Source organism: Equus przewalskii, chromosome 21 (assembly GCF_037783145.1).
Source record: "Equus przewalskii isolate Varuska chromosome 21, EquPr2, whole genome shotgun sequence".
In the NCBI taxonomy this organism is placed as follows: Eukaryota; Metazoa; Chordata; class Mammalia; order Perissodactyla; family Equidae; genus Equus; species Equus przewalskii.
The window spans coordinates 43,019,697-43,033,457 of record NC_091851.1 but is presented as its reverse complement, the minus strand read 5'-3'; the positions used below and the strand labels follow the sequence as shown (position 1 = coordinate 43,033,457).

The following is a 13,761-nucleotide window of genomic DNA, read 5'->3' as shown; positions in this document are numbered from 1 at the left end:
CCTTCTCTTCCTACTTCTGGTGGAAGCTGAGTCCTCACTGATGGTCGCAGCCTACCTCCCGATTTCCGTGTACGTCGCTCCCCAGCTCTTTCTGCTTCTGCTCTTTTCCCAAGGCAGATCCAACCACCCATGTCTATACATCAGTTCTTCCCTCCTCTGTGTTCATTTCCAATCAGAATTCATTCTTCGGAACACCTGCCGTGTGCCAGGTGCTGTGCTGGCAGCAGATGATACAGTGAAAGGAAGGCCTTGTGGGTTCCAGGTTTGGTGGTAGCATCATGGCTTTGGCGGGGGCAGGTCTCGTTTAGAGCCTGGCTCTGCCCTGAGCCTTTGGTAAGTGACTCTTACTATCTAAGTCTCTGCTTCCTCTCTTGGAAGAAGTGGGAGTACTAAAACCAGTCTCAAAGGGTTACTGGGAAGCTTAAGTGAGATGACATGTTTCAGTGCTTATAGAACTGGGCCTGGCACAGGGTGAGGACTGAAGAAATGGAAATGGAAAGAAATGGCATTTCTTTCTTTTTTGTCTGCCTAGCTCCTTCTTTCTATGGAAGAGTGCTCTCCTCCTTCCCTTATGTAGTTTGGGTGAGGCAGTCAAATCTCAGTGCCCCACCTGCCCTCTGGTCAGGGAATGGGCTCAGGAGCCGGATCTTGCCAAAGTACCCCCGTCCCTGGTATTGATAAAAATGGGGTCATGCTGCATATCTGCATTATAACAGGACTTTTTCATTTAATATGTCACTAATGTCTTTCCTGTTGAAACCATAATTGTGGAATATTATTTAAAAGCTGCGGAGTATCCTATAATATAGATGCACCATGATTCATTTAATCCAGTCCCCTGGTAATGGATGTTATGGACTGAATGTTTGTGTACCCTCCCGAAATTCATATGCTGAAGCTCTAACCTTCAATATGATAGTATTTGGAGATGGGGCCTTTGGGACGTAAGTAGAGTAAGATTAAGTCGTGAGGATGGGGCCCTCATGTTGGGAATAGCACCCTTAGAAGAACTGGAAAAGACAGCAGAACTCTTTCTCTCTGCCACGTGAGGGCGCAGTGAGAAGGCAGTCAGCAAGCCGGGAAGAAGGCTCTCCCAAGAGCCCCACCCTGCTGGCGCCCTGCTCTTGGCCTTCCAGCCCCCAGAACTGTGAGAAAATACATTTCTGTTGTTGAGCACCCCCACCCCCGGCAATGGTGTTTTGTTACGGGAGCCCAGCAGACTAATATAGATTATAATGGATATATAGGCGATTTCCATTTTTTTCTACGGTAACTTGAATTTAGTTGCCCAGTCTACCAGCCCTTTTCCCAGTCCCCAGCACTCGTGATGTCTTGCAGCAGCAGATCTGTCAGTCACCCTCTCCTTGAAGCAGTCTCATCCCTTCGTTGACGGCTCATTCAACAGGTACAGGGGGCCGCCCACTCGTCCGGAGTTGGCTTCCATCACACAGCGCCTGCCAGTTCTTCTCCGTCTCTGAGCCAGGGTCTGGGGAGGCAAGCAGGTCAGAGTTGGGTTCTGGAGCTCGTGACACTGGTTGTGCGGACCTGAGGAAGGTGTGTAACCTCCTTGAACCTCAGCTCTCTTTTTCTGTAATATGGGAATAACGGCATGTGCCTCCACAGCTTCCTGCAAGAAGGAAATGCAATGTGTGCATGGCGGGCGTGGGATCAGGGCCCAGAAGGCTTCATCCCCGTCCCCCTTGCCTCCACCTCCACACAGACAGCCTTATGGGGCATCGTGAAGGAAGGAGGAGAGCAGAGCAGAACCCATGACTCCAGCCTCTGGGGACCACTTCTGAACTGGAAACTGTGCAAGCATGGGCTGTCATCGCTTGTAGAGGCAGTCACGTGCATTCTCTCTTTGTTCAGCAACTATTTTTTTTAGCATCTGTGTCATGCTTGGCTCTGTGCCAGGCACAAAGGGGGATGGAAGAAATACAGGTCAAGGCCCTAGTCATTGAAATGACAGTCACAAAAAGAACCCTTGAGCTCCTCCATTCCCAGGACATGGGACTTCCTCACCCCTTAAGCCAGTGTGGAGAGCGTCCAGTGGTATCTGCTGCCATCTGCTTTGGAGTGACCCCTTTCTCCTCCTGGCCCATCCCATGGAAGATCTATCCCTGTTTGAACCTGGGACTGACTTTGGGTCGTCATCTCTGCTTTCCTCCATCACTTTGGGGAAGAACTGTGGCTAAGAAATGGGCCATGGGTGCAGACAGACCTGGATTTGATTCTGACTCAGCCACTAGCTGTCACCCTTGCAAGTTGCTTCAGCTCTCTATGCGTCACAGTCCTCGTCTCCGAAATGGAGACAGTGATAGTAAACACGTTAGTTCCGTGTGAGGTTTAAATCAGATAACTCTTAGGAGTGTTAGCCTAGTGCGGGCATGTGGCTCAGAAAATGTGAGTTATGAAGAGGAATTCTGATTCCTCCTGCCCCAGGTTCCTGCCTGGTTGGGTTTTGTCTTCTTGTTTCCATAAATGAGGTGGAAGATCAGTCCAGTGCATTGGGACTAATGGCATTTTATGGCTTGGGGCCAAGAGCTGGGGCTTTGGGGTCGTATCGCTTGGGGGTACGTTCCCACTTTACTGTGCACTAACCGTGTGACTGGGCAAGTCACTCAACATCTCTGTGAACCTCAGTTTTCTCATCTGTAAAATGGGAATGATAATAGTGCCCACCTCTCAGGGGTGCTGTGAAGATTAAGAGAAATCATGCACTTAGGGTGCTGGGCATGGGGTACACATAGTGCCCCCCGAGAGCTCATTGTAGTGAGCACAGTGCCCATCATTGTTTCCCTTCATTCATTCATTCTGAGAAGAGGGTGAATGGTATGGGCTTTGGTTATGTCCGCTGAGAAAAATGGTAGCTTACTGGGGGCGGGGGTGCTGATATGCATTCTGGGAATCTCCCCCCACCCCCAGCTGCCTTTGAGATGGAAACGGATCGCTTCCCAGTGCGCAGAAAGGATCTCGATTAGCTGGGACTATGATGTCTGAAGATTCTTTTTCTGTACAATGTCTGAAATGGTTGCTAATGAGAATGTCTGAAGTAGTTACTAATAACCGTTTAAAGACTCCTGACTCATGTCTGAGAAGCATGGGGATTAACAGGAAATAAAATCAATATCCATCAAGCAAACCAGCGCCTGCCTGTTCTATTGGCCTTTGTGGCGTTTTTTTTTTTTTTTTTTTTTTTTTAGATTTTATTTTTTTTTTCCTTTTTCTCCCCAAAGCCCCCCGGTACATAGTTGTGTATTCTTCGTTGTGGGTTCCTCTAGTTGTGGCATGTGGGACGCTGCCTCAGCGTGGTCTGACGAGCAGTGCCATGTCCGCGCCCAGGATTCGAACCGACGAAACACTGAGCCGCCTGCAGCGGAGCGCGCGAACTTAACCACTCGGCCACGGGGCCAGCCCCAAGCCTTTGTGGCGTTTTTAAAAGCTCATTGATTTTTTTTTAAATAATAAATCATGCTTGCTCATTGTAAAAAGTAAAATTCAAACGACATAGCCAGAAGTTTCATTTATTCATTCAATAAGCATGTTTCGAGCACCTATGCAGTGCCGGGCACCCAGCCGTGAACTAGGAGGCAAAAAGTCCCACGGGGCTTATGCTCTGCTGGGGAAGTAGAATTTGTGATAAAATCTCCTGCCAACCCAGAAAACCTTTCCACAAAATAGGAGAAAGAAAACAGCTTTATTATTAAAGAAACATTGAAGTGGAATGTGATGCATATCACAGGGACCCGCTGAAGAAACTGCAAAGCCAGAAGGAAATCTCACCCTTGCACACAGCTGGGCAGACGCAGCCTCTTACAGCCATGTTCTCAAGATACATAGTAACTAGTTCTCGAGCAAGAGGACTTGACGCTGCCAAGGGTCACACACGGTTCATCCTCAATCCACTGGTAATTGGGGCGGCCACTTGTGTTTGCTAGTTGCCTTTATCCAAAGCGATAATAAACTTCTCATATCTCTACAAGGAGCACGTGATTACAACACGGAGTTCATCAAGTGAAACCCTCATGTAGAATAGGAGATGGGGTACTGTCTTCCTTGATGTTTACATTTCAAAGAGATGACTCTCAAACTTTTTTTTTTGGTGGGGAAGATTGGCCCTGAACTAACATCTGTTGCCAATCTTCCTCTTTTTTTGGCTTGAGGAAGATTGTTGCTGAGCTAACATCTGTACCAATCTTCCTCTATTTTTTCTGTGGGATACTGCCTCAGCGTGGCTTGACGAGCAGTGCTAGGTCTGTGCCTGGGATCTGAACCTGTGAACCCTGGGCCACTGAAGCAGAGTGCACGAACTTAACCACTATGCCACTGGGCCGTCCCAACAAACACTTTCCTGGATTGTAAAAACTGGCAAGAGGCTTATTTCACCTTTAAAATGGTTTACATACATTTCAAAGGGGTGGAGAAAGAATTTACAAGTTTTCTAAAGGAAATGTTCTAAGAAAAGGAGGAAGTCATCTCTTCTTTTTTTTGCACCAGGGAAAATTAATTATTCTTCTTTTTCAGTTTGCTTTTACCCTCACAGCGACAGCCGTTAGACAAATAAGTACACCCTATGCTATCAGGCAGGAGTAAACACCACGCCGAAGCGAAGTACAGGACTGGAGAGTAATGGAGGTGTGGTTTTAGATGGGGCCGTCTCTAGGTCTCCCTGAAGAATTCTGGGGGCCCAGAGCCCAGAGCAAGAAGCAGGGAACACCCTCCCAGCAGGAGCCAGCATCAGCTGCTTTTTGTGCCATTCTGGGCAGCTTTCTATGTAACAACAGTCACATCTGCTTGCTGTTTTGTTTGTTCGTTTTTTCCCAAAATGGCAAATGTTCTCATTTGCTTTTTCCACCCACTGTCCCGTCAAGGACGAGTTGGTAAATGTCCACGTTGGTAAATGTGGAGCGGATTAATCTTCCTTTAAAGGGCTACACTGTGTTCCCTTGGTGATCGTGCCAACGGTGGCTTACCTCTTCCCTGTTGGTGGATGGTTAGGATCTTCCTGGTGGAAATTGAGAGCATGAACTCTTCAGTGAAGGCCGGCTTCAAGCTCGGCCGTACCACTTGCATCCTGTGTGACACTGGGCAAGTTACGGAACCTGTGCCTCTGTTTCCGCACACACAAGCCAGGGATGGTAATACCAGGTCTGTGATGGAGTCATTTCCAAGATTAAGTGTATTAATGCATGTAAAGTGCTTAGAATAGCACCTGGCTCAGAGCAGGCCTGTATTGGTGCCAGCTATTACTGATACCAAGCAATGGGCTTGCTCTACTCACTGCAATCTGAGCCAATTAACCACAATGAGTTAGAGATCGAGAAAGGAAAGTTTAATTAGATTAGCTGGCTAATTGGAAGATGGGTGACTAATGTCTCAAAAACCCATCTTTAAGGATTTCGGAATCTTTTTTTTTGTAGGGGGGAAGATTAGCCCTGAGCTAACATCTGCCGCCAATCCTCTTCTTTTTGCTGTGTAAGACTGGCCCTGAGCTAACATCTGTGCCCATCTTCCTCTACTTTATATGTGGGACGCCTACCGCAGCATGGCTTGCCAAGCGATGCCATGTCCACACCTGGGATCCGAACCAGCGAACCCCGGGCCGCCAAAGCAAAACATGCGTACTTAACCGCTGTGCCACCGGGCCGGCCCCAGGATTTCAGAATCTTGAGGGAGTTATATAGGGAAAATGGGCAGTGAGGAAGGGGTCCAGGGATGTTGATCTCCAGGTGTCACAGGCTCCAAGCATCACATTGTTCCATTCTTCTGTCAGCTATGATAGAGACCTTGTAGGTGTGTTTCCCACCTGTCATCACCCTGTTCCTAGAGAGAAACTCGTAGAACAAAGTCTTAATTTATCAACTATTGGGGAGTACATATGTAAGCTGAGGGAGCATGGGGGCCGGCCCCGTGGCCGAGTGGTTAATTTCGTGCCCTCTGCTCCGGCGGCCCAGGGTTTCGCTGGTTCGGATCCTGGTCGCGGACATGGCACCACTCATCAAGCCATGCTGAGGCGACGTCCCACATAGCACAACCAGAACTACAACTAGAGTATACAACTGCGTACTGGGGGGTTTTGGGAAGAAGAAGAAAGAAAAAAAAGAAGATTGGCAACAGTTGTTAATGCAGGTGCCAATCTTTAAAAAAGAAAAGAGAGAGTATGTGAATTTTTTAGAGTACACGCAGAGCAGCGAGTAGTCACACAGAGGAGGGGCTGGGGCCATTTAGTGTAACAAGATGGCCTCACTTATGCTCACTTACATTATTACTGTAAATTGTATTAATTATTACTGATTGTTCTCCCATCATGGTTGTATGTGTCTTGTCCTTCCTTCCTTCCTTCCCTCCCTCCCTTCCTTCCCCCCTCAAATATTTATTGAGTGTCCAAGATCTGCCCAGTTCTGTGCCACGCGCTGTGAAGCAGGAGTGGATGTTCCGGGCATGGTCTCTGCTCTTACAGAGCTTAGAGTTGGGTGGCCTGATGGACAGTGAACAGCTAGCAGAATGACGATGGCATCACGAAGGTGGCGGGTGGTGGGTGATCAGAAAGGTTTCCTTGAGAAGGAGGCCTGGGACCTCTGAATGGTGCAGAGGAGCAGACATGGAGCCTTCAGTGGGAAGAGGCTGCCAAACAGAAGGACGGCCTGGGTGCATTTCCAAAGGAAGAAGAGAGCCTGGCGTGTCTAGGGGCTGAGGAGTCAGAGGAGGCCTGAGGGGCCAGGGCACAAGGAGTGAGGGGCCAGAGCTGGGCTTGGAATAAGTTGCCAAGGGCCAGATCAATGCATTTTATTCTAGCTGTGGGGGGTGAGTGGTGAAGGGATTTAATCAGGAGACTGACACAATCTGATGACCGTGTCGAACAGGTTCCTCTGCCTGCTGTGTGGAGGACAAGTTGGAGGAGGCAAGATGAGAAGCAGGGAGCCCCGTTGGGAGGACTTTGCAGAACTCTGGGCGAGAGAGGACGTACCTTGGGCTCTGGTGGTGACCTTGGGGCCACGTGGGAGGACGTGAGAGACACATGGGAAACCTGGAGGTAAGGCGAAGAGACTGAGGACTCTGGATTGTTGGAGGAGGTCATCCAGAAGACGTGACCCCTGGTTGACCTGCGACCTGGACCCCAGCAATCAGAGGCCCCTCCTCCCTCCCTTGTCCTTGGCGTGTACGTTCCGCCCACTGTTCCCACAGCTGGAACCGTTTTCAAGGATGCAGCCTTGAGAGAACAAGGTGTCCCTGAACCATCAGGATGGTACATGTGACTGAACCCCACTAAGGCCTCTCCATAAACTTTTAAGATTCTGGTGGGCGGGGGCCGAGATCCACTCATCTTGCGTGGCACCCGAGACAAGCCTGGTGCCTGAGCTCCTTGCTGGTTAAACTGCCCCCTCCCAGCCTGGAGCGGCCTGCCTCTGTCTTGCTCTCTCCTGCCCTCCAGGGAGGGGGGCCAGTGTCTGATTTCACCCGGGGAGCCCCCACCATTGGGAACCAAAGGGATGAAAGCAGGACTTCACCATGCGCGCCAGAGGGATGTTGGGCATCTACTGAGTGGGGAAGAGGCACGAAGAGCCAACATGTGGGGTAAGTCAAGATTTGCCTTTGGGAAAGTTATGTTCCAGGGTCTGCGTGAGATGTTAGTGGGAACTCAGAGCTGCATTTGTCTCTGAAACCTCATCCCTACGGGGTCTCAGCACGTTGGGACAGTTCTCAGACTTCAACACACAGGGACATTTTAAAGTGACGTTGATTCTTGGATGACTGGGAGTGTGTGCATGCATGCACCAATCTCTCCTTCGTCTCTCAGCAATTAGAAAGTGTTGCTCATCTGTCTCCCCCAGTTGGCCTTGAGCTTCACGCACTGTTACGGGTCTTGAGCCAGCTCAGTGTGGCCTAGAACACTGAGTTCCAGCCTGGCCCCTCCACTGACTGGCTCCTAGGAGTGACAAGCAAGTGATTTGACCTCATTAGCCTAATACGGTTCTCCGTCTTCTTTCTGTAAGATAGGGACACATACCCAGGGCCATCGTGCCAATGAGGAACTCGGCAGGCCGTAAAAATGCGTGGAGGGGTCTTTGGGGAAAACAAAGCCATTTGGTTTACTTGGTTTCCCCCTTTTAATAGATTACCAAGAAAAAAGGTGAGAGGTGGGGAGATATTGCCAAAATCTCTGCAAGAAGAAAATTTTTTATTCCTTCTAGATGTGGGCTGTGGGCGTTTGAGTTTCAGTCCTGTGCTTGCTAACTGACCTTGGCCAAGTTCCTTAATCTCTCTGAGTTTATTTCCTCGTCTGTGAAATGAGGATAAGAATGCTACTGACGTATGGGAATGCTGAAGGCTCTTACAATAGAGCCGGCAGCTATAAATCCACCATACCTGCCATCATGCTCCTGCTAGACCAGAGGACCACTGTCTATTATTCTTGCTGATATATTACTATTATTCAGAGGAGATTCAGGCCTAACATTAATAGCTGCTACTTATTGCACACTCTGCTGCCAGGCTCTGAGCCCTCATGTGGATTTTCACATTTGTCCCTGACAACAGCCCCATGGGGTTTGCGTTATCATCATTTCCGTTTTGCAGATGAGGGAATTGAAGCTTAGGGAGGTTAAGGGAGGGCTGTCCCGGGCTCCAGGGCCCGCCCCGACGTGGGAGGCTTCCTGAGCCGTGGCTGGCACGAGCCGAGTTTCTTCCCCTCCGATGCCAGCTCATTGAAGCCGTCCGGTCAGCCTCTAGGGCGCTTTCGGCGGCTGGGGACTGCGCGCTCGTGCACGAAGGCGATTCGGGTCCCGCAGGTGGCGGGGACTGCAGAGTTCGGCCTCGGCGGCGGGCTTGAGGGGGCTCGGGCTCCGCTGGCTTGCAGCCGGGTGGTGCGTGCAGGTGGTCCGGGGCCAGGAACCGTCCAGGATTTACCTCGCCAGCCCTGCCCTGCGCCCCGCGAACCCTGTCCTGGGCACCCTCGCCCAGCAGGTGGCGCTGCAGGCCCTCCCAAGGCTCCGACCGCTGAGCGGCGAGGCTCAGCCCGCGACTCCGAGGTTTGGGCGAGTCACAGCCTGCAAATGCATCCACCTAAGACAGCCTCCTGGGCTATTGAGCCTCTGCACCTTTCAGCGAATCACTTCTCTCTCTTTTTTTTTTTAAGATTTTCTTTTTCTTTTTTGTCCCCAAAGCCCCCCCGGTACATAGTTGTGTACTTTTAGTTGTGGGTTCTTCTAGTTGTGCTACGTGGGACGCGGCCTCAGCATGGCCTGATGAGCAGTGCCATGTCTGCGCCCAGGATCCGAACCCGTGAAACGCTGGGCCGCAGAAGCGGAGCACGCGAACTTCACCACTAGGCCACAGGACCGACCGCTCAGCAAATCACGTCTGCACCTGAGTCACGAAGTGCCTTTTGTTGGAAGCCTGGCTTAGATTCAGAGCTGAGCAGGGAAATAACCTTAACCAGGCGCTCCTTTGAGTGCTTTTTTTTGGGCGATTGTTGCTTTTGGTTCTTTGCCTATTTTTTTTTGCTATATAAAAATGGGTTCACATTTATGCGAAATGTATGGATCAACTAACATAATATCTTCAAGGAGAAGCATGCAAACCTGGCAGGTACAGTCTTACAGATGAGCAACTGAGGCTTGGAGAGACCAAGTGAATGGATCGGTGGAGCTGGAAGAACTCATGTCTGGCTCCAAGGCTGCTCTTTTTCTAAGTTTTCCAGCTGTTCTTTCCCCTTTTCACACCCTCGCCCCCCATTGATTTTCCCAGCAGAAAATGGGATATTTGCTGGAGGGAAGGAAACAGGGTATATAGAAAGGAAATGTTTCCTGAGAAGTGGAAAGTGATTCCAGGGTATTGCACAGCTGTCGCGTTCATCGCTGGGGATGGGTCTTTGGGATATAAGCAGTTGGGAGTCATTTTGGGATCAGGAATGGCAAACCCTACCATGCCCGCAGGGCGAGACAGCAGGGACAAGGCTTGGGAGGATGGGCAGTGCCATACCCATCTGAAGCTGCCTCTAGGATCTAACACATCGTGTGACCAAGATGGTCATACCTACTGAATTCTTAAGATAAGCTATGTGGTGAATTGCAAAAATGGGCATAAATTCTTCCCCTGCCATCCAGAGGTGGAGTCTGTTTTTCCACCCTTGAATCAGGCTGGCCTGTAATGCTTTGGCCAACAGAATGCAGTGGAAGTGATGGTGCGTGAGTTTTGAGCCCCGGCCTCAAGGGGTCTTGCACACTCTGCTCTTGCTCTTAGAACCTGTGATCACCTTGTGAACAAGGCTGGGCTGGCCTGCTGGAGGAGAAGACTAAGTGGCTGAGAGCAAGTCATCCCAGCTGAGAACATCCCAGCCCAGCCAGCCCCCACCTGATGCGGCCGCTCACCACACACCAGCCCAGCTGAGATTGGCCAGGCCAGCCCAGAGCAGCAGAGCAGCCTGGCTGAGCCCAGCCCAAACTGCTGAACCCCAGCACCGTAAGGCAATAAATGGTTACACAGAAAATGCCAACTGATCCAAGCTGATCATCTGGGTTGAAAGAATGTCAAATCTCCTGATATTTAAATGTTGGCAATGTATTTTAAAAAACCCAGAAAATCTATATAGGTCAAATAAAAAATTTCTGAGTTCCAGATGAGGCCCCAAGAATCACCAGTTTGCAAACGATGCTGTAAAGCCTACAGAATAGAAACAAATCTTGGTTTGCTGCTTACAGCAATCTTGGCACATGTAAATCTTAGTGAATTTACAAATACTACTTGAATGTTGTTGGAGAGAATGATTTACTGTGAGGACTCTCAGAGGGCACTCATCTGTGTGGGCTTTCCTCTTGGGATATGGAATTTCAACTTTTGTATCTGTGGGTTTCTTTGTTCAGCATCATCCCTGGTTCTGTTTAAAAATAGACTCTTCATGCTTCAGTAACGTACAAAGTCCTAATCTCGTCACTGGCCTCAGTGAGCTTGGCACCAGCAGAGCCGTGTCTTCTGCGCATCCACCTGCTTTAATAACTTCAGTGAGAATAATCAATGCGCATTGACCAGGGCAAGGAAATGAGTATTTTGAATCGTCGTCTCTGAGAAGAGCTAAGCAGGGTAGCAGGAAGGAATCGAATTCTTCTTTCACACTTCAGATTTTCAAGGTTTCCAAGTTGTTTTCCCGCATTGTCTATGAGACTTTAAAGAGCCATTAAAAACAATCTTGGTCCTAAACACCTGCCATAATGAAAAGGATGTAATTCCCTCAGATTTGCAAAACTGGGAAGGAAAATAAAAAGCCTGAGGGAGGTAGGAGTGACCACTAGTTCTTTCAGGGGAATTTTTCTCCGAGATATTCACTGGTGGATCTTTTATTAGACAGAGAAAGGATTGTGACTGTACGTATTTCACACAATGGAGCCCAGCTTGCTGTCCTCTGAATTCAGGCTTGGAGAAGGCCTGGTTCATTTGTGCCCGCAAATGCTTTCAGTGTTATTCCATTTCACAAGCTGTGATCACTTTAGCTAATGGATGCAGGGAGGAGACACCAGTTTTTAGAGCATCTTTTCTCCGAGTGCGGATGGGGCTACCTACATCAGGATCCCCGGGGTGGGGGTAGGGGGCCAGCTTGTTTTTTTGTGTTAAGATAAAATTGACATATAACATTGTGTAAGTTTGAAGTGTAGACGTGTTGGTTTGATACATTTCTATATTGCGATATCACTACAGTAGCATTAGCTAACACCTTTATCATGTCACGTATTTATCATTTCTGTTTTGTGTTGGGAACAGTTAAGATTTAGTCTCTTAGCAACTTTGAAGTTTATAGTACAGTGTTGTTGACTGCAGTCACTATATTGCGCATTAGAGCTCCAGAACAAGTGTAGGTGCTACTTGTAAGTTTGTACCCGTAAGTAGCATCTCCCCAACTCCCCCATGCCCCAGCTCCTGGTACCCACCATTCTACTCTCTGTTTTTACAGGTTCAGTTTTTTGAGATTCCACATATAATTGATGTCGTAGAGTCTTTGTCTTTCTCTGACTTATCTCACTTAGCACAGTGCCTTCAAGGCCTATCCATGTTATTGCAAATGGCGGGATTTCCTTCTTTCTCATGGCTGAATAATATTCCATTGTATATATATATATATAAAATACCACATCTTCTTTATCCATTCATCCACTGATGGACACTTAGTTTTTCCACGTCTTGGCTATTGTGGATAATGCTGCAATGAACATCAAAGTGCAGATATCCCTTTGAGATACTGATTTCAATTCCTTCAGATATATACCCAGGAGTGTGTTTGCTGGATCATATGGTAGTTCAATTTTTAGTCTTTGAGGAACCACCCCAGTGTTTTCTGTGGTGGCCGTACCAATTTCTGTTCCCTCGAGCACGTCTAAGGGTTTCCTCTTCTCCACATCCTCACCAACATGTGCTACCTCTTGGAGGATGGCTTCTTTGAAAAGCAGATTCTTGGGTCTGGACTAAAGACAGCAATTCAGAGTCCTTGGGGATGGGGTCCTGGGACCTATGGTTTTAACAAGCTATTTAAGTGATTTTTCTGCAGTGCATTACGGGTGGGGAGGAAGCAGGCAGTGTGGTGCAAGGATGGGCTCTGGAAGGCCCTCCCCTTTGTTAAAATGTCTAAGCTTAAAGGTCTCAGTGAGATGCTGACCTGTAGCCTAGAATGTCCAGAGAGTTGGCTTTGATTTTTGCCACCAGAATCAGGAGAGAATTTTGCAGATAATTAAAACCATGCCTTAGCATAGGCTAAAAGGACCACCTCTGGTCGAGAGAGACCCATCTCCTTATCTGACTTAGAATACTGCCATTTGGAACTAGCCACATACTATGAAATATGGTCCTTCAACAGGGTGGCTGACTACAGTAATAGTGATCTATTGCTGCATAACACATCACCCCAACACTTAGTGGCTTAAAACAACAATAAACATTTATTATTATCATTTTCAGTTTGTGTGGCTCAGAAATTCAGAACCAGCTTAACAGGGTGCTTCTAGCTCAAGATTTTTCATGAGTTTGCAGTCAACATGTGGCCCAGGGCTACTGTCATCTGAAGGTTTGACTGGGGCTGGATGATCCACTCCAATATGGCTCACCCATGGCAGGCCAGTTAGTGTCGTCTGCTGGCAGTTCCTCTCCCCATGGGCCTCTCCGCAGAGCAGCTTGAGTGTCCTCACAGCATGGCAGCTGGCTTTCCCCAGACCAAGTAATCCAAAGAGAACAAGGCAGAAGTTGTGATGCTCTTTATAACTTTGCTTTGGAAACCACAAATTGTTACTTCTGCAATATCCTGTTTGTCAAACAGGTGAGCCCTGTTCAACGTGGGAACAGATTACACAAAAATGTGAATACCAACAGTTGAGATTATTGGGGACCGCTTTGGAGGCTGGCTACTACATGAATAATATTCACTTGTCATAAAAATCATAACTACTATTGATGGGGTGCTTACTGTGTGCTAAACAGTGCACCATGCTCTGTATACACATACTCTCATCATAATATAAAGGCCATTTATTGATTTTTAATATTTAGAATTGGTTCACAAGTCAAGCATGAAATATTAGCTTATGCATTCAAAATTTAGAAGGAATTGTAAATAAGAACTGTTTAGAAACATAAAAACAAAGGGGTTTTTAACAGTTGTTATAAAGTGGTTAGGAGGGAAGAGAAGTGGAAAGAAGGGAATGGGAGCTAAAGAGCATCTTACAAAGGCAGGGGGGTCAAGAGATCCTGCAGAAAGTTGATGGCACAAGAAGTAGAGGGTTC

The 13,761-nt window shown here is 48.2% G+C and overlaps 1 protein-coding gene across 6 annotated transcripts in view; it reads left to right on the top strand.

Moving 5' to 3' along the window:
* AURKA (aurora kinase A) overlaps positions 1-13,761 on the top strand; it is a 50,145-nt gene that overhangs the window by 32,679 nt on the left and 3,705 nt on the right. For 2 of the 6 annotated variants that reach the window (XM_070589605.1, XM_070589606.1), the window contains exon 9: positions 6,864-7,033. The exons of 3 other annotated variants lie outside the window; for them this stretch is intronic. In XM_070589605.1, coding sequence (XP_070445706.1) covers positions 6,864-7,011 — 148 coding nt within the window. In that variant the 3' untranslated portion in view covers positions 7,012-7,033. Of the gene's footprint in view, positions 1-6,863; positions 7,576-13,761 lie in introns of all 6 variants that reach the window. One more of the 6 variants, XR_011531221.1, reaches the window with a different exon arrangement.